The sequence below is a fragment of the Equus caballus genome, chromosome 10 (assembly GCF_041296265.1).
Source record: "Equus caballus isolate H_3958 breed thoroughbred chromosome 10, TB-T2T, whole genome shotgun sequence".
NCBI classification, from domain to species: domain Eukaryota; kingdom Metazoa; phylum Chordata; class Mammalia; order Perissodactyla; family Equidae; genus Equus; species Equus caballus.
The window spans coordinates 22,886,391-22,909,639 of record NC_091693.1 but is presented as its reverse complement, the minus strand read 5'-3'; the positions used below and the strand labels follow the sequence as shown (position 1 = coordinate 22,909,639).

Genomic DNA, 23,249 nt, shown 5'->3' with positions numbered 1-23,249 from the left:
TAAAAGACCCTCTATCACTTACGTCTGTTTCGGAACTTTCCATTGTGTTTCCAATCATTAAGATTTTGAAGTCAGTGACTCATTCATTTAGCTTCATATGTCTTATAAAAGTCAGAATGATTTCCCTAACAGGTCACTTTTCCAGAATTTACCAGGTATTTGTGTACATTAATGTGACTTCCATGCACAGCTGCTTTTATCCTTGTCTACAGAGAGATGGCAGTGCATCCAGATGGGGCTCTGCTGTTTAATCTCACAGACACCATGTGGCTCACATTCCATCTCCAATCCACAGATGTGAAGCCCAGGACCCTGCCCAGTGGAGGCTCCTCACATTTCCATGTCACTGGGTCGTGGTGAGATGGAATGTAAGGGAGATGAGCGGGACTGAGGGAAGGCCCTGAGTGAGTATAAGAAAACAGGTGTCAGGGGGGATACCTCAGAGTCAGAGATTAGCAAGTTCAAAGAAGAGCACTCAGGAAGGAGAGACAGTACACCCAATTGAGAATATGACTTTACCTGAGAAAGAGCCATTCCTGACTCCTTTTCTTTCCTCTTCCTCCTCTTCGGGGCTTCTTCCTCAGGCAACATGAGTCTTTAGGAGTCTTGAAAGTTGAAAATATGCTGCCTAATGCTTAGAGTCAGCATACCTCCTTCCTGTGCCACAACCACACACACAGGAAAGGCCTCATCATGTGGAAAAAGGGTCCTCTGATGCCGACAGCCACAGGAGGGATTCAGGGGCAGTAAAATTCTAGAGACCAATAAGCAAGTTTTTCCATATTTTCTTCAGATCATGCTCCCCTCCTGGTGAAGCCCTCACATACACTGCAGCAGTAGGGATCGGGGCTGGACTGACCCTCCTCTTCAGGCCACAAACCTGGCCCTGATCAAACGCCATGCGGAGCAGAGCCCCCTCACCCTTAGCCCAGATCTCAGCCCTCAGGAAGGGAGGACTCAGAGCCTTGGTGCTCAATGCTGGATACAGGTTAGAACGACATGGGGCGCTTTAAATATTATTGAGGCCCGGCCACACTCCAACTATTTGCAGCATGACCTCTGGTCAGGGGACACAAAAGATGTATTTGCAAAATGCCTCAGCAATCTAATGTGAAGCCTGGGTTGAGCCCACTCAGAGGAGCAAGGCCAGCACACCTCCCCCTTTCTTTTTCTTTTCCAGCTTTATTGAGGTAAGTGACAAATGAAAATTGTGTGTATTTAAGATATACAACTGGATCATTTGAAATATGTACACACTCTGAAATAATTATGACGATCAAATTAATTAACACATTTGTCACTCACAATTACCATTTTTGGTGGCGTGTTGAGAACTGTGAGCCTTCCAGATGGACTCCATGTTCCCAACGTTGGGTAACAAGTGTACTGTGGGGTGTTCATCATTCATAGAGGAGCTGAGGAGGAGGCCACTGAGGTGAAGGCCACTGAACGGTGTTGTTTATGGAGGAGTGTTGTTCCTTTGAAATATCCAAGGTATAAAATTTACAGAATTTTATATAGGGAGATAAAATGGACAATCCCTCATTCATAGTAAAAAAAATCAGAAACTTCCTTTAATTATTGTTAGATAAAACACATGAAATTTATTAAAGTTTCAACAATTTGAAAAAATATAAGGAATGAGTTTGATATTGTAGACATATGTTTGACCTGTGTTATATATCACAACTTTTAGCACATATAGAACAATAAAAAAAATCAGACCAGAAAGAAAAATTTTAACACATATAAACCGTTCATAATAAGATGTATTATATTTGCTCCCATTAAATAATATTTGTAAAACTATACATTCAGTAGTATTAAAATATTAAATATTTTTTTAAAGCTGGTCAATATTTCTAATTATAACTTAGAATGTTTTAGACTAAAAGTCAGTGAAATGTTCCCTATCGATATTGTGCAATGCATTTAATTCAAGAGTAGTTGAGGGAAAGATTCTCATGCTAGAATCTGTATGGTTCAGATCCTGGGCACGGACATAGCACCACTCATTAAGCCATGCTGTGGCGGCATCCCACATAAAATAGAGGAAGATTGGCACAGATGTTAGCTCAGTGACCAAAATTAGGTGAGATTAGTACCCTGACTTTAGAAAATGGGCATGCAGAACAATTTAAACATATAATACCATCTGCAATTCCAGTGAAATTTCTTATGGGGTGAACTAAGGAGTCATTATTGTCCTGAACAGATCAAGGTTTCTGATGGCAAATCCAGTAATCAGAAAGGCTTCCCCCTTTTGTGAGGGTTTGGGAATATGGACAAGGGTACTGTCCTTTCATGGAAGGGAGGGAGGAAACAAAGTGAGAGATAGCAGTGAAAGAAAAGCACACAGGCCTGGGCCAGACACCTTGGGAACGCTGTCTGACTCAGAAGTCAGCTGCCTCTCTTCCTAGTCAATTTGATTCGGAGGTCCCCAGCGTTTGTATGGGACAAGATGTCAGGTGGAGCCTTCTTTACCTGTGAGATTTGTACCCAAGGCAGGAGTCCCTGAAGTTTCACTGCTATCTGGGTACTGAGACGGCCTAGTCTAGTCCCTTCCAAGGATATTTCAAGGGCAGTAAAAATGGAAAACAATAGTTTGGAATATCATAGCCATACATTTAAGAAAACTAGAATGTAGCATCCAGTCTAGCTTACAGGTATATAACAAAACATTAAAGATGATTAATAGGACTAGAATTTAATATTAACAAAGGTGAAAACATAATTTCTCTCTCCACAATTATCCCCATTTTTATTAAAGGTAATCATAGTAAAACTAATTTATTCCTATTAATCTTGGGCAGATTAGTTATAGAAATGCAGGAAAAATAAATATTGACCATATAAACTCCTTTTTAAGACTGCTTTGCTGAAACCTCATAAGCAAGATACTAGGCTGATTTTTCCAAGGAATTCTTTAAAGCTGTCAGGTCATTTCTGAGTCTCTGTACATCCTTCTTGAATGTGACATTCTAGTCAAAGCCTTGCTAATGTAGTCAGTTTCCAATTGTGTTTTCCTTTGAGGAGAGCAGAGCTTGACTGACGCAAATATATATATTGTCATGAAAAGAATAGTTAAGAGTTTTTGAATTCTGGAGGATCAGGCAGAGAGAAAAAGACAAATGTTTTAACCTTTGTTGCAAAGACACACTTTACAAAATTGCTGTAAGTTATAGATGGCTTAAAGGAGATGACAAAAGGGGTCCTTTACATCTGGAAAAGAAAACATCAAAGCAATCAGTCTTCCACTTGAGTTCCAGAAATTTCCACCCAGTTCAATGTTATGATATTAAAGTTATCAAAACCTGTATTCCAGTATAGCTGTCAAAATCTTTTTCATAAATCTTTTTGAAAGCGAAAAATATTTGTATAAGCATCAGAGTAGAAAAAGGACTGTTTGTAACTGACAAAAGACTTTTTAAAAAGGCGATGTGTAAATGTAATTGACTAGGAAATTTGGGTATTTTTGTGATGTACATTTTAGATAGTAACTAGAAGTACAGGTAATAACATTATATTAAGACATATTAGATGTTTAGGAACTTTATACCTTTCTAGAATACTTTTGAGTTACAATCTCCCATACAATCTAACCTAAAAAAGTTTATGATTGCTTATTCAGCCATGCTTTTCATGTAATTTAACGTACCAAATAAGCCAGATGAATGTAATCTCTCTTTTTGTAAGGAAAGGTGAAAAATTTTTCAAGCTCTCTCAGATGCCCTCTGGAAAATCCCAAAGTTACATCCAGCTTGAAGACTTCATTTAGAATTTGAATATTTTGAGAATCTTATCAAAAATATCAAAAGCTTTGGACCCTTGACCAAATAGGATCACAGATCATTATGAAATAATAGTTAAGTGTCTATGTGACCAAAGTAAAACTAAAAGATTTCAAAGGCAAGTGTAAAAAATTACATAGTTGTAAGGAAAATTTAAGTCCTTTAATACTAAGAAGACTCAGTTATCCTAAGTAAAGACCTGAGAGAAACAACAAAGGGAGTTATCTTGAGAAACACAAAAATCTGTTTCCTACATATATTACTTAAAGGTAAAGAAGATTTCACAATCTGTTACTAAAAGTAGACCAATAGCCCGATAATTCCTTGTCCTTTCAACAGAAAAAAAAGCCAGTTTTTCATTTTGCATCAGCTTACTTAGGTATTAAAACTCATTTTAATAAATTTATTTTAATCTTAGCCAGCTTGACCACGCATCAAAATTCCTTTCCCAAGGTTCTTCTCAACAAAGCTTCTACATTTTTTTTATTTCAATTTTGTCCAATGTTTTTCGCTCTCCCATTCTGAAATAACCAGCCTCTCTTTAGGACAAAATTACTTTCTTTTCCCTCAACAAAATGGATTTCCCATCTTTATAGCTTCTTTTATCAAAATATCCTACTTTCCTTGCACACAGAGGTGTTTTCCTGATTATTACATATATTGATTAGAATTCTTATCCCTTAGAATCCTTACTTCCTAGTGAAAACCTAAGAAATAAGCAATTGTGAATCATTTTAGCATTTTATGCCTTGGCAAAATTATAAATACCTTTTATAAATGTTTAGAAACATGTCTTTTTTCATAGTAAATTTAGGCCATAGTGTGACATAAAATGTTACTGTAGACTCAAATATATTTAGCTTCTCTGCAATAAGAAACCAAAAATAGATAAACCTAAGTTCAGTAATTAATGTTCACCTTATTTGGAAATGATTTAGATATTCAATGACTATCCATTATTTAGTTTAACTTAGTATAAACTTTGATCTTATTTGCACTTATTTAACTTACTTGCTTTTAACGATCACTTCGATTTCACATTAAATAGGCAACCATCCTCCTAAGTTCCTTTTTTGCTGATAGAGACAAAATGAGCTTAATAAACACACGTAGAATGAAAGTTGTATTGTCTGTACTATTTTCAGCACTGATAACTCTAAAGCCAGGCCTGTTTCCATTAAACCAACAAGCTTTAGCTAGATTTTATGTACTAAAGACTAATCCTACATCACATATACTTGAAAACATGAGGGTTAATTTCCATTGTATTTCTGAGGTTTAGGAATACTTAATTTATAAGCACTTAATTTCAAGCCAATTAAATAGGGCTCTTTTACTATCCAGAGGTAGAAAAATATCATAGACATAAATAATATATACATAGACACAGAGACCTTATAGCTCTTGTTCTAAAAATTTCAGCCATGTCTCACATACAAACTTCAAAGAAATAGTTGGATCAAAATTGTTTTTGGAAGATGAATTAAATTAAGTTTACTTGCTCAGATGGACCAAGTTTCAGCACTAGCAGGGGTGCAGAAGGGAAAGCGGAAGCTGGACCAGAGGTGGGTCCTGAGCACATGACAAAGAAAACGGGAGAAGGGAAAGAGAAGTCTAAGAAGCCATTCTATCTTCCCACAGCTTTTTAGTTGTTTTGGTTTCCTTAGATATGGTATCTTGTAGTGATGCAATTTCAGAGTTTTCTGCACATTTGGAAGACTCCAGGTCCCAAATAAAATAAACATACTATTCATTTTGCTTCATTTTAGAGCCATGGTCTTCCAACTTGGTTTTAAGAAAAATAAGTTTGTGCGCAGATCTACAGTTCCCTATGATGGCCATTGTAATTTTGGACTATTCTTGGTCAGTGTGGCCCAGTTCATTAAAAATGTGCATGTAGGGGGCCAAAGTTCTCAAACATAAACCTCACCAGGGTCCCTGAAGGAGGGTTTCCCTCACAACATGTAGGTGACTGGGGTCCCATTTCTGAAATCTCTGAAAACCCCAGAAAGTTACTAGAATCCTAGGCCTTGATCCTTGAAGGAATCTGAAAAGAAAAGAAAGTTGCTAGATTCCCAGCCCTGATTCCAAAAGGAATCTGAAAACTAAAGAAAACTTCTGGAATTTCAGCAATGTTGAGCCCCAAAAGGAACTGTGCTACCTTCAGAAAACAACTGAGTACTCACCAAGGATGATGTCTTGAATCCAAGGACAGAGCCTTGAACCAGGAGGACAAAGTCCCTCTCTTGAGAGGACAGTGCCTCTCCCAATCCCGAAAAAAGTTGGAGCACTCAGGAAACAAAAAGTGTGGGGCTTGAAATCCAAGAGGAGAATCACCAAACTGAAAGTAGGCAGTGACTCGTGGAAGCAATGAGGACGAGGGGCTTTGTGTGGTCACCTCGCTAGATTTTGGGGATTGCTATCTCTTAGGGGTCACCTACTTTGTATCCCACTTGGGACACTCTATATATCAACCTTAAAAATAAAACAGGGCTGTCCCCATGGCATAGTGGTTAAGTTCACAAGCTCCACATTTGTGGCCCCAGCTCAGTTCCTGGGCCCAGACCTATACCACTTGTTGGTACGCATGCTGTGGTGGCGATCCACATACAAAATAGAGGAAGACTGGCACACATGTTAGTTCACAGCAAATCTTCCTCAAGCAAAAGCAGAAAGATAAGCAACAGATGTTAGCTCAGGGTGAATCTTCCTCAGCAATAAATAAATAAATTAATTAATTAATTTAATTAAATAGGCAGTTATTATACCAGCAAAACAAGTTTATTTACGAGTAGCCAAATAATTACAATTCAGAATGTACAGCCTATGGTGATCCACAGGTAAATCCAACAAATAAGAAAGAGGAACACCGCGGCCGGCCCTGTGGCCGAGTGGTTGGGCTCACGTGCTCTGCTTTGGCGGCCCAGGGTTTCACCAGTTCAAACCCTGGGCGCGGACATGGCACTGCTCATCAGGCCATGCTGAGGTGGCATCCCACATGCCACAACTAGAAGGACCCACAACTAAAAATATACAACTATGTACCACGGGGCTTTGGGAGAAAAAGGAAAAAAAATATGAAAAAAATCTTTAAAAAAAAAAGAGGAATGCTATTTTATAGAGAAAAAGGAGGAAACTACAGGGGTAGTTTGAATGAAAGTCCATTGGAGAAATGTAAGAGTTCAGGAAGATGATGATTTCTCATGGGTTCTGTTGCTGGGGGCTAGTTTCTGTTTCAGATGCAATGTACATTTCTTCCTGTAATTAATGATTCTTTACTGCTAACGACTTCTGTTAGGGTGCATGATTGATTATCTTCCTGTCAATGACTTTTTTTGGTTGGGGTCTGTAATCGACTATCTTCCCTGTTATTGACCTCAAGTGGTACTACATGAGAGCTTCCCCTTCTGGTCTCCTGACTCCATTTTAAATGATGCCTGCTTATTAATTCTCACAATATCAATAAAAATATAAATATAGGAAATTCTAATAAAATGCCATCTCACCTTTTTCATCCTTCATCTCTTACCAAAACTAATTCCCAGCCAAGAAAAGTAGAGCCAGCGAGGTGGTAGCTAGACCTTCGTTTACTCAGACACTATCTTATCAGTTCAGATTCTCTTGGGGAGCATGGGAGCCTCCAACCAATAAGTTTCCTGTCTGGGCCCAAGAGAAATTACTTCAGCTGGTCAGGAAAAGTATGAAGCACATTATATGTGTAAATACTGAAGAGAATATTTGATAAAAAATGTGGGTTAGAGGTCCCTATGTAAGGCAAGGTGGCTGAAGAGAAGCTGGATGGGGAGTTCAGATGTCAGCACCTCTTGACCCCAAATGGTGCACAGTCCTGGCTCCTTCATGGAGATCCACTTCAAAGTCGGTCTGCATGGAGTGACCAGAGCTCAGGGAAGTGAGCTCAGCACTGGGAGTCTGGGGAGAGACAGGGACAGGGGAAGGGTCACTTCTGTTCTCTTGCTCAAAAGAAATTTATCTTCCAAAGTTTCAATCCATTTGAGTGCAAGCATTTAATTACCTAAAAAAAAAAAAGAAAGAAAGAAAAACCTCTAAAATAATAGAGGGAAAAGAACCCTTAAAAGTTTGAGAAACTGAGCTTAGTCCCGGGGAAAACAGAAGAATGCTGTTTATTGAAAATAACCTTTGGGTAATTTCTGGAGCATGTACAGATGTGATCCGGTTAATCCAAAATCCAGCCAGCACCACCCTCAGAATTTCCACAGGGAACAGAAAAGGAGCTATTAACTCGCATATTTCAAATTAAAAATTATTAACGGTATGCCATTGCAAATGTGGAAAACTAGTAATAACATTTGGATTTATTGTTCACTAGAGGGCATACACATCCTTATCACATGTCTCTGGAAATATTTCAAAATTGATATTTCATTAGTTAAAAGCAAAGCCAAATACCTCCCAAAGAGTCCTCCTTTTACAAGCCTCATTATCGGCACATGGCATAAAACATTCAGAAACAGAAAACCAAAAAATGGGGATAGGTTAAAATACTTGATTTATCTAATTTAATCTTCAAGTTAAGAATGTTCCAAATAACTGAGAAGAAAACTTTTAAAAATTGCAGTTGCAATTGCAATTATATTTAGTAATTAACGACTTCAGCAAAATCCAAGATGCTATCCATTAGCTCTCAAAAGTACCTGGATTCTTAATTCCTCCGAGGAGGTGTGGATTAGTATAATAATTTAAATTTAAAGACAGAGAAATTAATTTCCATCCATACAAGACGAACATTTTGTTCTTTTAAAGCAACGTGTCAGCCCTGCATCCCCACAGCCCAGGGCCTGGCCCCACAAAGTCCCTGGAACCCAGCCCAGGGTTGCGTCTGCCTCCCACGTGCAAGGGGAACAGCAAGAGAAATTCCGTTCTGGTGGAGTTAGTACAAAATTGCACATTCCGCGCAGGCACAGTTTTGCATTTCGTGTCACATTCCAGTTTCCGTCACCGACAGAGAAACATCAACTACTGCTTAAAGAAGCAGCTCTAACTGTCTGGGGTCTCAGACCTTCCGCCCCGCCCCGGGTCCCCTCTTCAGAGCCTCGCTCACAGGACAGGCTTCTCTCTCCGCTCGTCAAAAAGCTCTCACGGTAACCGTTTTCAATTTGTTGAGAGGAAATATCTTCGCTTCCAGGATAAGTGGACCAGATATGTCTAATTCTGGACCTAGCCTGACCCCAGACAGATTTAACGGAACCCCAAAGCAAAGACGCAGACACTTGGGTTGAAGGACAACGCGACCTGGAACCTGAGAAGCTGCAGAAAACTCCAGGCCCCGCGCCCCCAACCCCGCCCCTACGTCGACCCCGCCCACACCTGTCCTGAACGAGTCCCGCTCTGTCGGCCCCGCCCCGAAACGCGCGCGCACGCGTAGTTTCCTGCAGACCCGGAAGTGGATCTCGTGGAGCACCTGCACGGTCGGGTCAGTGAGTCTGTTTTTGTGGTTCGTACTTGCGCTTAGCGGTCTTCGGGCCCCCATCCTCCAACCTGGGCTCGGGGGTCGCCCCGTAAGTTTGAATCTCTGAACCCGCTCGTCCCTCTCGCTGTGAGTTCGTCCCTTTCTCCTCTCGCGGCGTCGCCGTAAGACGTCCTGTGGCTCCGGGCGGGTTCGGGAGTCGCGTCCGTTTCCGGTTAAAATCGCTCCGAGGCGGGTGCCGCCCGACCTTTCTGCCTTCGGTCCACGGAGACGCCGACCGGCTGCCGCGTCGTTTTTCTGCTCAAACCCTTTGTCTGACGCCCGACTCCCCGCCCCCCGCCCCGCCGCTTGGTAGCGGCCTCACTCAGGAGGTGGATACAAGCCCTTCGTCCCCTCCAGGGAGAGCAGAGGGGGACAGAGGTGGGGAGAAAGAGGCGGAAATATGTGGAGTTAGAGGGTCACCAGAAAGTTTCGGGAGAAAGAACAGCAGGCGTTGAAACAGAGGTTACAGCAGACACTGTAGGAGAAGGAGGAATAGAGAGGGAGGGAAACAAAAGGATGCGGAGAAACAGGGAGAAACACGGAAATGGACAAAGGAGAGAAGAGAACTAGAAGGAAAAAGAGAGGCAAATACAGAGAAGAAAACACACAGTGGTGGAGAAAGTGGGGGACCCAATCCCAGGGAGTAGTGAGTTGACTGGATATGGGATATTAAGGTGTGAAGTAGTCCTAACTTGTGGCTTTATAATTAGTTTAAGATTTGTTGAACTGCTTAAATTATGCCGAAGAGAATGAGACTTACAAAACCAGGTGTTTGTGGCGCCCGCATTTTCTAACTATTGCACCAGAAGAGAATTCCATTTGCAGCCCCTGTCCACCCTGAGGGCAGAGACTTAGCTCAGTCAATTCCAGGTCACCCTCTTCCCTTTCAAGAAATGGCGGAGGACTGTCACCTGTGGCTCATCTCATCTTTTCTAAATTTGATGTGTCCTCGCACTTGGTTTAACTTAACCATTTTTTTTAATTTCCAAATTATTTTCCCTATTAATTTTATTGTGTAGGGTATGAGGTTTATATGCTTGCTACTCTATTATATATTGGAACTATTGTTTCATGTCTGTAAATAAGTAATAGTATTTCCCTATGCATCTGGTAAGGATGTTGATAATATTCTAACATTGAAAACCTAGTTTAACCAGCTAGTTTAGTAGGCAAGAGCTTCTTTCTTCCCTGAAGTGACCTGTTAAATTAGTGACCTCTGAGCTGAAGCCTCCAAATAAGTAGATGTCCCCCTCAAGTCCCCTGTGTCCTTTCTGTGCAGATGCTGAAGGATGGGCTGTGTCAGTGCAAATAATCTATAACCAATGTATAAATCAAAATTTGGGCGAGTTTATTATGAGCCAGATCTGTGGACTAGCCTTGGACCTTCCTTCCTCAAGGAAAGAAGGGCACCGGAGAAGTGGGTGTACAGAGTGGCTATATGCCATCTTGGAACAAAGAGCGTACGTCATGTATGATAGGAATGTCCCTTTTACAACAGTCATGAGATTGCCTGGCCTGCACAGCACAGGTATTCACACAGCAGGTAGCAGGTCTGTTGTCTTGAGCTGGGTGGACACGGGGTGGGCGCAGCAATTAATCCCTAGCCTCGGGAGAGATGCTTATCCTTAAGGAAATGCCAGTGTAGTGGAAGTCATGTCTTAAGGGCATTTGTTCTTGTCTTCGGGACATAGCAAGTGCTTAAAGCAGATATACAATGCATGCTCAACGGCCACATCAGGCCCTGTTGGAAAAAACAAGGTCAGGCTGAGTTATTTTTACACCAGATGGATTCCTCATTTACTCCAATATCTCCTATTACTTGCCATTTATTTATCAGCTGGATTAATGTGGAACTTTGTTCCAGTAGAGCCCATCTCTTCCAGATGATCTGACTGCTCAGAGCTCATCTCCATGTGATGCTCTTTCATGTTTTCCTAGACTGTTAACTATTGTAACTTCATTTTGTAAATATGTTTCTGGAAAACAGGAAGTAAATGCTTGGCTTTGATTAAAGCTGTGAAAGAGAATCTTCCCTTTCCCAGGAATCTGTGAAAGAGAACTTCCCTTTCTCAGGAATAGGAAAGGTAATCTGGAATTAGAGCAGTCCCTTTCTACTGCTCAATCCAGACCACCACTTACACCCAGGTCTGCTCACTGAACTCAGCCCTCTTCAGGGTAACTTGGTAAACTTACTTCCCCTCTGAGCCTCGGTACACCACCTGTAACATGGAGTTGAGAGAGCAGACCAGGAATGCTGAGTCTGAGCAAATGGGAGCCCTGGAATGATGTTCAAAAGTGGGCATGTTGTCTGCATTTGGTAGTTTTCTGGGAGAGGGTGCCAGTTAGAATTAGAGATTGAAATGTGTCCCAGTCCTCCAAAAAGAATGAAAACCTCTGAGAAAGAGGCAGGGGCAGAAGCTCAGACAGGCATGCGTCGCTTTCAGCTTCACTCTCTGCCTCTCTGTGTTTCATGAATAAATCTTAAGTTTGAGTGTGTCATCTCTTGGCAATAAACCCTCTTATGATTTCCCATCCCCCTCAGGACAAAAACCTGAACTTCTCAGTATTGCTACAGCAGGGAGCTCTGGAGCTGGGTACCCCTTTAGAGTTGGTCCATATTGAAGGAAGGGACAGACTTTTATATGCTGCATCAACCACTCATTGGATGCTGGCCCCCAGGGGAGGAATCAAGCACCTGGATGAGGCAGTTTCCTTATGCTTCGTGCCAACTGGATAAAGGACAATGCAGTTGCAGCAGAGTGTGTGGGTTTCAAACAGTAGGAGGGGCGGGCTTTCTGAAGAAATGGTTGAAAAACTCATATAACTGGTCTCTGTATGGAGTTTATTGTCCCTGCATCCCTCCTGTTACAGTGGGCAGCAAAGGGTGGTCTGTCACCTGTATTAAGGTTCTTGTGGCAGAGGAAGGGGGTGTGTTGATTCTAACTGGAGAACAACATATTTTTGTCATACAGAAGAATCTAACCTGAGAATCTCAGAGGAAGAGGAAAGAAAGGTGGAATGGCTCTTTCTCAGGTAAAAATCCTATTCTTAGCTGATTGTTCTGTTTTCTCCTTCCTAAATTACCATATTTTGTGCTTGCTAATCTTCTCTGGCTCTGAAGGGTCCCACCTAAAATGTTGACTTAGTGTTGTTTGGGTCACAGTACTCCCCAAAGGACTGTCAAGATTCAGTGGAATCCCCACCAAAATCCCCACAGCCATTTTTGCACAAATCAGAAACCCAATTTTAAAATTTATATTGAATTGGTAAGGACTCCAGATAACCAAAATAATGGTGAAAAAGAACAAAGTTGGAGGACTTAAAATTCCCAATGTCAAATTTTACTACAGATCTAGAGTAAGCAAAACTGCGGTTCCACCATGAGGATAGAAATATAAATCCGAGCAGTAGGACTGAGAGTCCTCAAATATACCCATACATCTATAGTCAATTCCTTTTTCACAAGGGCGCCAAAAACTTTCAGTGAGAAAAGAATAGTCTCAGAAGTGGTGCTGAGACAACTGCATATCCACATGAAAGAGAATGAAATTGAAGCTCCACCTTTCTCCATATAAAGAAAAGAATTCAAAATGAACCAAAGACTAAATGTAAGACATAAAACCGTAAAACTCTTAGATGGAAACTTAGGGGTAAATCTTCCTGACCTTGGATTTGGCAGTGGACTTTTAAATATGACATCAAAAGGAAAGAGAGAAAGACAAAATAGGTAAATTGGTCTCCATCAAAATTAAAATTTAGGAAGGTGAAAGGTGCACATGTGTGTGGTGATGGATTGTAATTAGTCTTTGGGTGGTGAACGTGATGTAAGCTACACAGAGTTCGAAATATATTACAGTGTACCTTTGAAATTTATATCGTGTTATAAACCAATGTTACCACAATAAAAAAATAGGAATAATTATTAAAAAAATAAATGAAGAGAATTAAAAATTATGTCCCTCGAAGGACACTGCCATGTAAATGAAAACACAGTCTACTAAATGGGAGAAAATGTTTGTAAATCGTGTATCTGGTCAGGGTCTAGTACACGGAATATATGAAGAACTCATACAATTCAACAACCAAAACTCAAGAACTCAATTAAAAAATGGTCAAAAGACATTAATAGACATTTCTCCATAGAAGATATACAGTGGCCAACAAGCACATGAAGAGATGGTCGATGAAATTAATCATAAGGAAAATGCAAAGTCAATATTGCAATGAGATACCATGTCACACCCATTATGATGAGTATACTAAAACAAAATAACAAGGGTTGGTAAGGATAAGAAGATACTAGAATCCTGATACATTCCTGGAAAATGTTGTCTCTACTGTGGAAGACAGTGTCGCAGATCTGTAAAACGTTAAACCATGTACCCAGAAATTCCACTCCTAGGTATATAACCAAAAGAATTGAAAACAGATATTCAAACACCTGTTCATAACAGCATTGTCAACATTAGCCAAAGGTGGTGACAACTCAAATGTCCATGAAAGGATGAGAGAATAAACTAAATGTGGTATAGTCATACAATGAAATTATTCAGCCATAGGAAAGGAATGTAGTCCTGATAGATATTACACCATGGATGAACCAAAAATATTCTAAGTGAAAGAAGCCACACACAAAAGGTCACCCATTTCATAACATTCCATTGATATGAAAATATCTAAAATAGGTAAATCCATAGAGACAGAAAGCACATTAGTGATTACCAGGGACTGGGGAGAGGGGAATCGGAAGCAACTGCTTAATGGGTAATGGATTTCCTTTGCGATGATAAAGATGTTTTTGAACTAGATAGAGGTGATGTTTGCACAACATTATTAATGTATTAAATGCCACTGAATTGTACTTAAAATGGGTAACTTTATGTTATGTGAATTTCACCTCAGTTAAAAGAAAATTAGACATATAACTTGTTCAGAATTATCTTACATGATTCAGTGAAAACACTCACTGCAGGCAAGTCAGTCCTTGCACATCTCTGCTCTCATTTTGTGTCAGAATAAGAGCCCTCTCCCTGTTCACGTGGTGAAATGTGCTTTCCTTTCAGGGACAGTTGACCTTCAGGGACGTGGCCATCGAATTCTCTCAGGAGGAGTGGGAAAGCCTGGACCCCGCTCAGAGGGCCTTGTACAGGGACGTGATGCTGGAGAACTACAGGAACCTGCTCTCCCTGGGTGAGGAGAACTTCCCTCCCGAAATTGGTAACTACTATTGTATATCCTTGCGTTTTCCCTTGTGAGTCTCCTCGGAGCCCCTGACTTGCTTGTCTGAGTTTCAGATTCCTGTTCTTAAGAGAGTGATTGAAGCTGCTTTGACTCAGAAAGGAAAGGTTTCATAATGTGGCGTATGGATTCTTAAGTCCCCCTTTCTTCAGAAGTTCTGTGCATTTTGTGCTTGTTTAATGGTGATTGCAGAACATTAATAATCAGAGAACCTTATGGCAAATTTTTTAAAATATCTGATTCTGTGGCTTTACTCTTGTGCTTTTGATTGAGTAGTTCTTTGGAGAGAGCTGGGTGCCTGCATACTTAACCTCTTAGCATTCAGAAGGAGGCAGTCAGCTGACTGATTTTTGAAATACTTTTCTAGACCCACCTATAATGTCCTCTCTGCTGAACAAAGAGCTGAGAATGTGTTCTGGAAAAGCATAGCATATCCTGTTCCATTTTTCTTTGTAAGTTGAAGTCTCTCTTCAGTAGAATATTATCTCCGTTTTTGAGTAAGGGAAACAGCCCTGGACTATGGAGAGTGAGGGGAAAATAGGAACAAACGCAGACAGATGGGAATGTGTGGAGATGTGAGCACAAGTAAGAGTTCAGATAGATGGGCTCAGAGCAAGCTGCCTCGATTAACTATTGTTTGGGAAACTCCTCAATGGGGAAAGATCTGTGGGAAAATAAAAGTTTATTTCTTGTGAGCTCTCAAAGAAATTTCCCCCCACCAACCACTTACACACTTAGCAGTGTTATTGAAGTGTGTAACTGTTTAAACTTGCACCGTCCCGTGATGCTCCAGCCCACGCAGAGGCAGGCAAAAGCTGTATCATGACATACGATGTGCTATTATCTGGCTCTTCTCACCACTTTGGTCCTTTGGGTTGAGGGAAAGCGAGATGGCTGTCTCTAAGGAGTCTTCTTTCCCCTTGATCTCTCTTGGTTCTCTGTCCATATGGATCAGAGCTCCGGCCTCTGTAGTCCTGACCCCAAGACCTATTCAGTTTCCACTCATGTTTCACGCCCTTGGGAGAACTTCTCAGGAGATAAACAAACAAAATAGCTGCTCTTCCATTGTCTCTGGGTTTCCATGAAACTCCCCGGGCTTTGTCAAGCCCTGTCTGCCTTTTCAGGCCCCTCAGCCATCTCTTCAGTTTTCTTTTTGCCACATATGTGCAAAGCAGAATATGATTGGAGATTGTTAAATAGATTTTAAGATTTGAGATTGTTACTGAGCAGTAATATAAAGACTGGACACTTGGACCCTCTCTCTGGTCCCCACTGCTACATGGGACTCTATCTCAGTCTTTCAGGCCTCTGCCCCACAGCCTGTAGGCACAGCACATAGGCCCTTCTTAAGAACTAAGCAGAATCTGACTCTCTTATTTTTCTCCCATACCTTATATTTTATCCTTCTTTCTGCTCTCTCTTTCAGGGAACGTAGAAATACCTGGTCTCCCTGATATCTTATTTTCCTAAGATTTTGCCTCTGAAACTTGCTTTTGAAACAACACGGTCCAAGGGTCTGAAGTTTCATCCTCACTTTCTGTTGAGATAACTCATCTTTAGGTGATGAAAACTTCTGGTGGACTCTCCCATGGAGGATGTTTACTGGGTAACAGACATTCTGGAAGCAGAACATTGATTAATATTAGAACATCATCCTCCTACGTACGGAAGTGCCTCTTGAAGCCACTGGGTAGTGGATAGCATGTCCCAGGATACTGAGGTAGAAAGTATTAGGAAAGCCTGACAAATGTTTCCAGTTTCCTGTTTTTTGAGGAGTTTAATAGTGTCTCCCTAGGGGCAGTATGACAGTATTGTTCAGACATTATACAATAATCTATCTCCTTTGAGCCAGCAATAAATAAAAGGTGCATGAACTTAACCTAAGGAGAACACTGTCCAAGTTCACAACCTAATTTCTGTGAGACTGTTGACTAAACTACTGTTCCTGTCACATTGTTTATCCCGTGTGTGTGCTTTTCTTCATTCACCTTCAACAAATATGCTTTGACACGTCTTGTTGAGGGAGTTTATAAAGTGGAATGATGCCTACATTTTAAGTCTACTGTAACTTGTTTTAAGTTACTGATAACTTTCATCTTCCAAGTTTCAATGTTATAAATGACCTTGTTTTCTATTTATTTAATCAGTTCAATATTTTTGATGATATTTTTAGTGTTCTTTATTTTATATCTGCAATTTGGGGTTGTGGGGTCATGGAATGAGTTTTGTTTTATATACTTTATATGATTTCTTTCTTGAGTGGCTATAACTCAATATTAGTTTCTCCAAGACCTGTAGAACCTCTAGGATTTTTTGAAAATAGTGTTAGTTATTATTTTTACTTCTGTTTCATATTACTTAGTGCTTAGTAGTGTTGAGACATGTTTTTTGATAGACAAGTTTTTTGAGCAGTTTGTTTCACAGCAAAATAGAACAAAAGGTACAGAGATTTCCCATGCATTTCCTACCCCCACATAAGCAGACCCTCCCCATTATCAAAATCCCACACCAGTGTGCTATATTTGTCACCATTCATGAACCTACACTGACACATCATCATCACCCAAAGTCCATCTTTACCTTAGTGTTCACTTTTCGGGTTGTACATTCTATGGGTTTGGCCATTGTATAACGACACATATGTACCACAATAGTATCTTACAGACTAATGTCATTGCCCGAAAATCTCTGTTCTGTGCCTGTTCATCTCTCCCTCCCTCTTAACCCTTGCAACCACAGATCTCTTTACTGTCTCCATATGCCTTTTCCAGAATGTTCTATAGTTGGAATCAAACAGTCTATAGACCTTTAGGATTTTCTTCTTTCACTTAGTTATATGCATTTCAGTTTCCTCCATGTCTTTCATGCCTTAATAGCTTGTTTCTTTTTAGTGATGGATACTTCCATTATCTGGATGTACCTCAGTTTATTTCTCCATTCACCTTCCGAAGGACATCTTGGTTGCTTCCAAGTTAATGGCAGTTACAGATAAAGCTGCTATAAGCATTCATATGCAAGTTTTTATTGGAAATAAGTTTTCAGCTCATTTGGGTAAATACCAAAGTGTATGATTGCTACATCGTGTTGTTAGAATACCTTCAGTTTTTAAAGAAACTATAAGCTGTCTTCCATTGTTGCTATAATATTTTGCATTCCCACCAGCAATGAATGAGAGTTCTTTCTCCACATCCTTGCCAGTATTTGGTGTTGTCAGTGTTCTAGGTTTGGTTTATTCTCATAACATGTAGTGGTATCTCATTGTTTTTACATGCTCTCCTCAATTAAATCTATTGAATTGTTGAAACTGAGAATGTTCAGTATGTTGGAAAGTAAATGAAGTTTCTTACCTACAGAAATATCATTCAAGTGGTTTTTCCATATTTTTTTATATAAGATACTGTAGTTTTTCCATATGTATGTACTTTTCTAAAAAATACTTGGATTTGATGTTAATTTCACTGACTTTTTTTTTGCAACGAATAATTTATTCTAATAATTATTCTGTCTAGATTCATCATGCACATCTTGGTATACTAACCTAATATTTAAATATCCCATTTTATTTAATAGACAATTTAGGCACCTTTTCTACTCCGTTGTTCCCTCCTTACTACTGCTTCTGAGACTCATGTTGCCCAGACAATTTAAGTTCTTCAAATTATGTATTTCAGTTCACCCATGAAACCTGTTTTGTTCCCTGTCCTCCCTTTCACCTGAATTCTGTAAAAATCACCTGGTACTTGTTGACACACATCCCATTGCTGTCCTGTGGTTCTGAGTATTATTGGATAGTTATGTTGCTCTCCACATCTCTGCACATAGACCTCTGTCGTGGATCACCATGGTACTGCCAAAAATTATTTCTACACTTAAATGCTGCTACTAACATCCTTTTTCCTTACCAGCTATTCTGTGCTCTAGGTCATTTAGTTACACCCTTAAAGGGTACTGCTTTCTGATGTTTGTGAAGTCAGAATTCATTACTTTTAGATAAGTGTGTATTAATTTCTGTAAATTCATAATGATAATTAGTATATACCTAGTAATACATATAGTAAGCGCACTTCTCACATGCTATGTCTTATAACTTTGGGATTGTAATATAAAGAGATCCAAAGAAATGACTTCAAACAGTTAAAATATTAAAGCAAAAGAGACTCTTATTTTTGTATAACAAATAAGGACACTTGGACTAACAAACTCAATGTGTCAAAACTTATAAATTTCTAATTTTAAATCTATATAATATAGTTCATAAGTTATGTTTTACCAAATATAATCACATGCCCCAAGAGTTGAAACCTTGACAATAACCTCCTGCTAACTTTGTTCCCACCGTGCAAGCTCTGTGCCCCCTGTCAGAGATCATCCAACACCCGTGGTCACCCTCTATTGCTGGACCCTTGAGCGGGTTTTATTGCATCCATATGAGTTTGTAGAGAGTGAATTCATCCATTCTTCTCTTGGTGGTCATTTCCAGGTTTTTCCCTTTGGGTCTTACTAAGAATGTTCTTGTACATGTCTTCTGGAATTTATATGTGACTCTCTTGAGTATATGCCTAAAAATGGAATTTATGGCATATTCACTTTGATCACTTTCAGAGCAAATATTGGAAAAGATGTAAATTTACATTCTTCCCATAACACCACACTGTCTCCCTTTTTAATCTCTTCTCTTGTTTGCCTCATCTCATGGAATAGTTCCTACAGAATGAGTATTACGCCTCTTGCTGAAGGAGTTCCTCTCTTTTTCAGAGATTAGAATTTTAACTGCCGTAGCATAGTCATATTCCCATACGTTGCAAGCACAAGCACTGCTCCCACATTGCCCATTACACCCTGCCCTTCACTCTTCTTGTTCTATATCCTGGTCCTAGCATTTCCTTAGATCTTTTATTGATCTAAATGAATGACACTGGTGCCTTTCTGTATATTAATTTTGATCACCTAGGCACCCCAGTTTCCATAGGACCTATGCCTCCCCATGCCACATGCGCTGCATTATATCTTGTACACTTTGTTTTCATAATTTTTTTCTATATTATTTTCTCTCATCTTACATATTAAATTTTCAAACTATGTCCTATATACTGTCTACATTTTTTGAACCTCTAACTGCATAATTGAATGATACTCCATAGTTACAGAGTTGGTCTATATACTAGCTATTATATAACTGCAGGCATGAAATCATAATTGAGATATCTGACAGGCTTCCCTAATTTTTAATCTTTATAATAATATGTGTTTATCTGAAACCAATATTTCATATTTACTGATTCTCAACATATTGTTCCTTTTTACTTTTGTGTGCTCCATTTTGAATATAAATTCTTTGCTTAGTACCTTAGGAAGAATTCTTTAGAATTTCAGAGACTACTATTTTATGTAATTGTGGTTAGTTATTAACTTACCTGGTAATTTATCATGGGTTAGAAAATGTTCTATTTATTGTTATTGTTTTATACATTTTTTCTTTCAGTATCTTTTTTCACATCATGTCAACACACCTTATTATAAAGATTAAGAATTACAGAAAACAATCTCAAATCTCCATTATCGTTTTATGCCTATGGTTATATACTAGCCAGTAGGTAGATCAGCTCCCTAACTATGGAGTATCATTTAATTATCCAGTTATATGGGCAGAAAATATAGTATATATGGTGTGTTTTGAAAATTGATTATCAAAGATGGGAGAAAAATATTAATATGGAAAAGATATAAAACTAAAAATTTAGAAATCTGTATATTACAATGATATTTGAAGACTGCATCAGAAATTTCATAACTATGTTCATTATAAGGATTATTTTTTGTATAATTACCTAATTCAATATAAACCATTTATCTTCCAACTCTTTTTAGTAGGAAACCTTTCTGCTGGATTTGCAATAAAAGGATTATCACAAAGAGAGGGCATTAATGAACGAGAATTCTATCATCTACTGATATTGGAAAGAAATGAAAGCCATGGCATCAAGGATTTTGACCTCAAAGAATTCTTGGAAAATATGCATGAGTTTGGGAGTGTGTGGGGATATGATGCAAGAAATCACAAAGGAGTGCCTTTAATCCATAATGGACAGTTCATTCATAGAACAGATGAATGTAATAAATCTACAACTAATTTTCTTCAAAAGCAGAGTGTGTCTGTACGAGATAATACATACCAATATTGCATGCATGGTGAGCCATTTATAGGCAATTTGTTAAAACTAAGAAATATTGTAAGTGATGCTGGAAATGAGTATATAAAGTGTTTGGAAAATAGAACTGGATTAAGTTTGCAGGCACACTGGATGGAACTGCAGAGATTGCAAACTGAGGAGAAAATTTATAAATGCAATCAAGTTGAGAAGTCTGTCAATCGTGGTTCCTCAGTTTTGCCACTTCAAAAAATTCCTCCTAGTGTCAGAAACATTTGTAATAAATATAGGAAGGTTTTTAAATATCTTTTGTTACCTGCACAATATGGGAGAACACACACTAGAGAAAAATCTTACAAACGTACTAAGTTCAGGAAGGCTTTTAGGAAAAGCTCATACCTCTCAAAACATGAGAGAATTCATTCTGCACAGAGACCTTACAAATGTAATGAGTGTGGCAAAGCTTTTAATAAGTGCTTGAACCTTAGTAGACATCAGAAAATCCATACAAGAGAGAAACCATATAATTGTGATGTGGGTGGCAAAATCTTTCATCAGAATTCAAACCTTGCAAGTCATCAGAGAATGGATACTGGCGAGAAACCTTACAAATGTAATGACTGCAGCAAGGCCTTTGCTAAACACTCAAGGCTTACTCAACATAAAAGAGTCCATACTGGAGAGAAACCTTACAAATGTAATGAATGCAGCAAAGCCTTTGCTAGATGTTCAAGCCTTACTCAGCATAAGAGAATCCATACTGGAGAGAAACCTTACAAATGTAGTGAATGCAGCAAAGCCTTTGCTGAACACTCAAAGCTTACTCAACATAAAAGAATCCATACTGGAGAAAAACCTTACAAATGTAATGAATGCAAGAAAGCCTTTGCTAGACATTCAAGCCTTACTCAACATAAGAGAATCCATACTGGAGAGAAACCTTACAAATGTAATGAATGCAGCAAAGCCTTTCCTAGACACTCAATGCTTGCTCAACATAAAAGAATCCATACTGGAGAAAAACCTTACAAATGTAATGAATGCAGCAAGTCCTTTGCTAAACGCTCAAGGCTTACTCAACATAAAAGAATCCATAATGGAGAGAAACCTTACAAATGTAGTGAATGCAGCAAAGCCTTTGCTAGACATTCAGGTCTTACTCAACATAAGATAATCCATACTGAAGAGAAACCTTGCAAATGTAGTAAGTGTGGCAAGGTATTTAGTCAAAAGTCAAGCCTTGAAAGTCATCAGAGAATTCATACTGGTGAGAAACCTTACAAATGTAATGAGTGTGGCAAATCTTTTACCCATTTTGTGTGCCTTAAAAGACATCAGAAAATCCATACTGGAGAGAAACCTTACAAATGTAATGAGTGTGGCAAATCTTTTAACCGATTTGAAAGCCTTACAATACATCAGAAAATCCATACTGGAGAGAAACCTTACAAATGTAATGAGTGTGGTAAAGCCTTTATGGATGTTTCATACGTTACTCGACATAAAAAAATCCATACTGGAGAGAAACCTTTCAAATGTAATGAGTGTGGCAAAACTTTTATGCAGGGTTCACATCTTACTCGACATAAGAAAATCCATACTGGAGAGAAACCTTACAAATGTAATGAGTGTGGCAAGGTCTGTAATCAAAAGTCAAACCTTGCAATTCATCAGAGAATTCATACTGGAGAGAAACCTTACAAATGTAATGAATGTGGCAAAGTGTTTGCTGAGCGTTCAAGACTTACTCAGCATAAGAGAATCCATACTGGAGAGAAACCTTTCAAATGTACTGAGTGTGGCAAAACTTTTATGCAGAGTTCACATCTTACTCGACATAAGAAAATCCATACTGGACAGAAACTTTACAAATATAATGAACCTGGCTAGGTTTGTGGTCAAAAGCAAAACATTGCAATTCATCAGAGAATTCACACCGGAGAGAAACCTTATAATAGTAGTGGATGCAGCAAAGCCTTTGCTGAGATTTCAGGCATTACTCAGCATAAGAGAATCCATACCGGAGAGAGACCATACAAGTGTATGAATGTGGCAAATCTTTTACCCACTTTTCAAGCCTTATGAAACATCAGAGAATCCATACTGGAGAGAAATCTTACAAATGTAATGAGTGTGGCAGACTTTTACCCAATTTCCAAGTGTGACTAGGTATCAGAAAATACATACTGAAAAGGGACATTACAAACCTACTATGAGTGTCAGTCCTTTTATTCAAAAGCTCAAGCTTTGAGGAATCTCAGAGGATCATAATAGCAAAAAAGCTTACAAATATAATGATTGGCACAAAACTTATGCAAGTGTTCAAGCCTTACTCAACATCAGACACTCCATTGTGGAGAGAAGCCATATAATAATAATGTATGTGTCGAAGCTGGTAACCAGAGCCCACACCTCACTTGATCTCAGAATATACATCTTTGAAAGAAACCACATAAGTGTAATGTATGGTAAGGCATATCCAAAATTTAAGCCTTGTGGAACGTAAGAGAATTCTTACTAGAGAGAAATCTTATAAATGTAATGAGTGTTACCAGCTTTATCAAAAACGTACAACTTTGTGGT

At 39.1% G+C, this 23,249-nt stretch overlaps 1 protein-coding gene across 9 annotated transcripts in view; it reads left to right on the top strand.

Annotated features, from left to right (window-relative positions):
- LOC106781577 (zinc finger protein 677) overlaps positions 1 to 22,876 on the top strand; it is a 44,446-nt gene extending 21,570 nt beyond the window's left edge. Inside the window, exons 1-4 of one of the 9 annotated variants that reach the window (XM_070224832.1) lie at positions 8,984 to 9,243; positions 12,252 to 12,312; positions 14,343 to 14,469; positions 20,386 to 22,876. In XM_070224832.1, coding sequence (XP_070080933.1) covers positions 12,298 to 12,312; positions 14,343 to 14,469; positions 20,386 to 22,556 — 2,313 coding nt within the window. In that variant the 5' untranslated portion in view covers positions 8,984 to 9,243; positions 12,252 to 12,297 and the 3' untranslated portion in view covers positions 22,557 to 22,876. Of the gene's footprint in view, positions 1 to 8,983; positions 9,658 to 12,251; positions 12,313 to 14,342; positions 14,497 to 20,385 lie in introns of those variants that run through there. The other 8 variants (XM_070224830.1, XM_070224827.1, XM_070224828.1 and 5 more) reach the window with 8 other exon arrangements.
- The last annotated feature ends 373 nt before the right edge of the window (positions 22,877 to 23,249 follow it).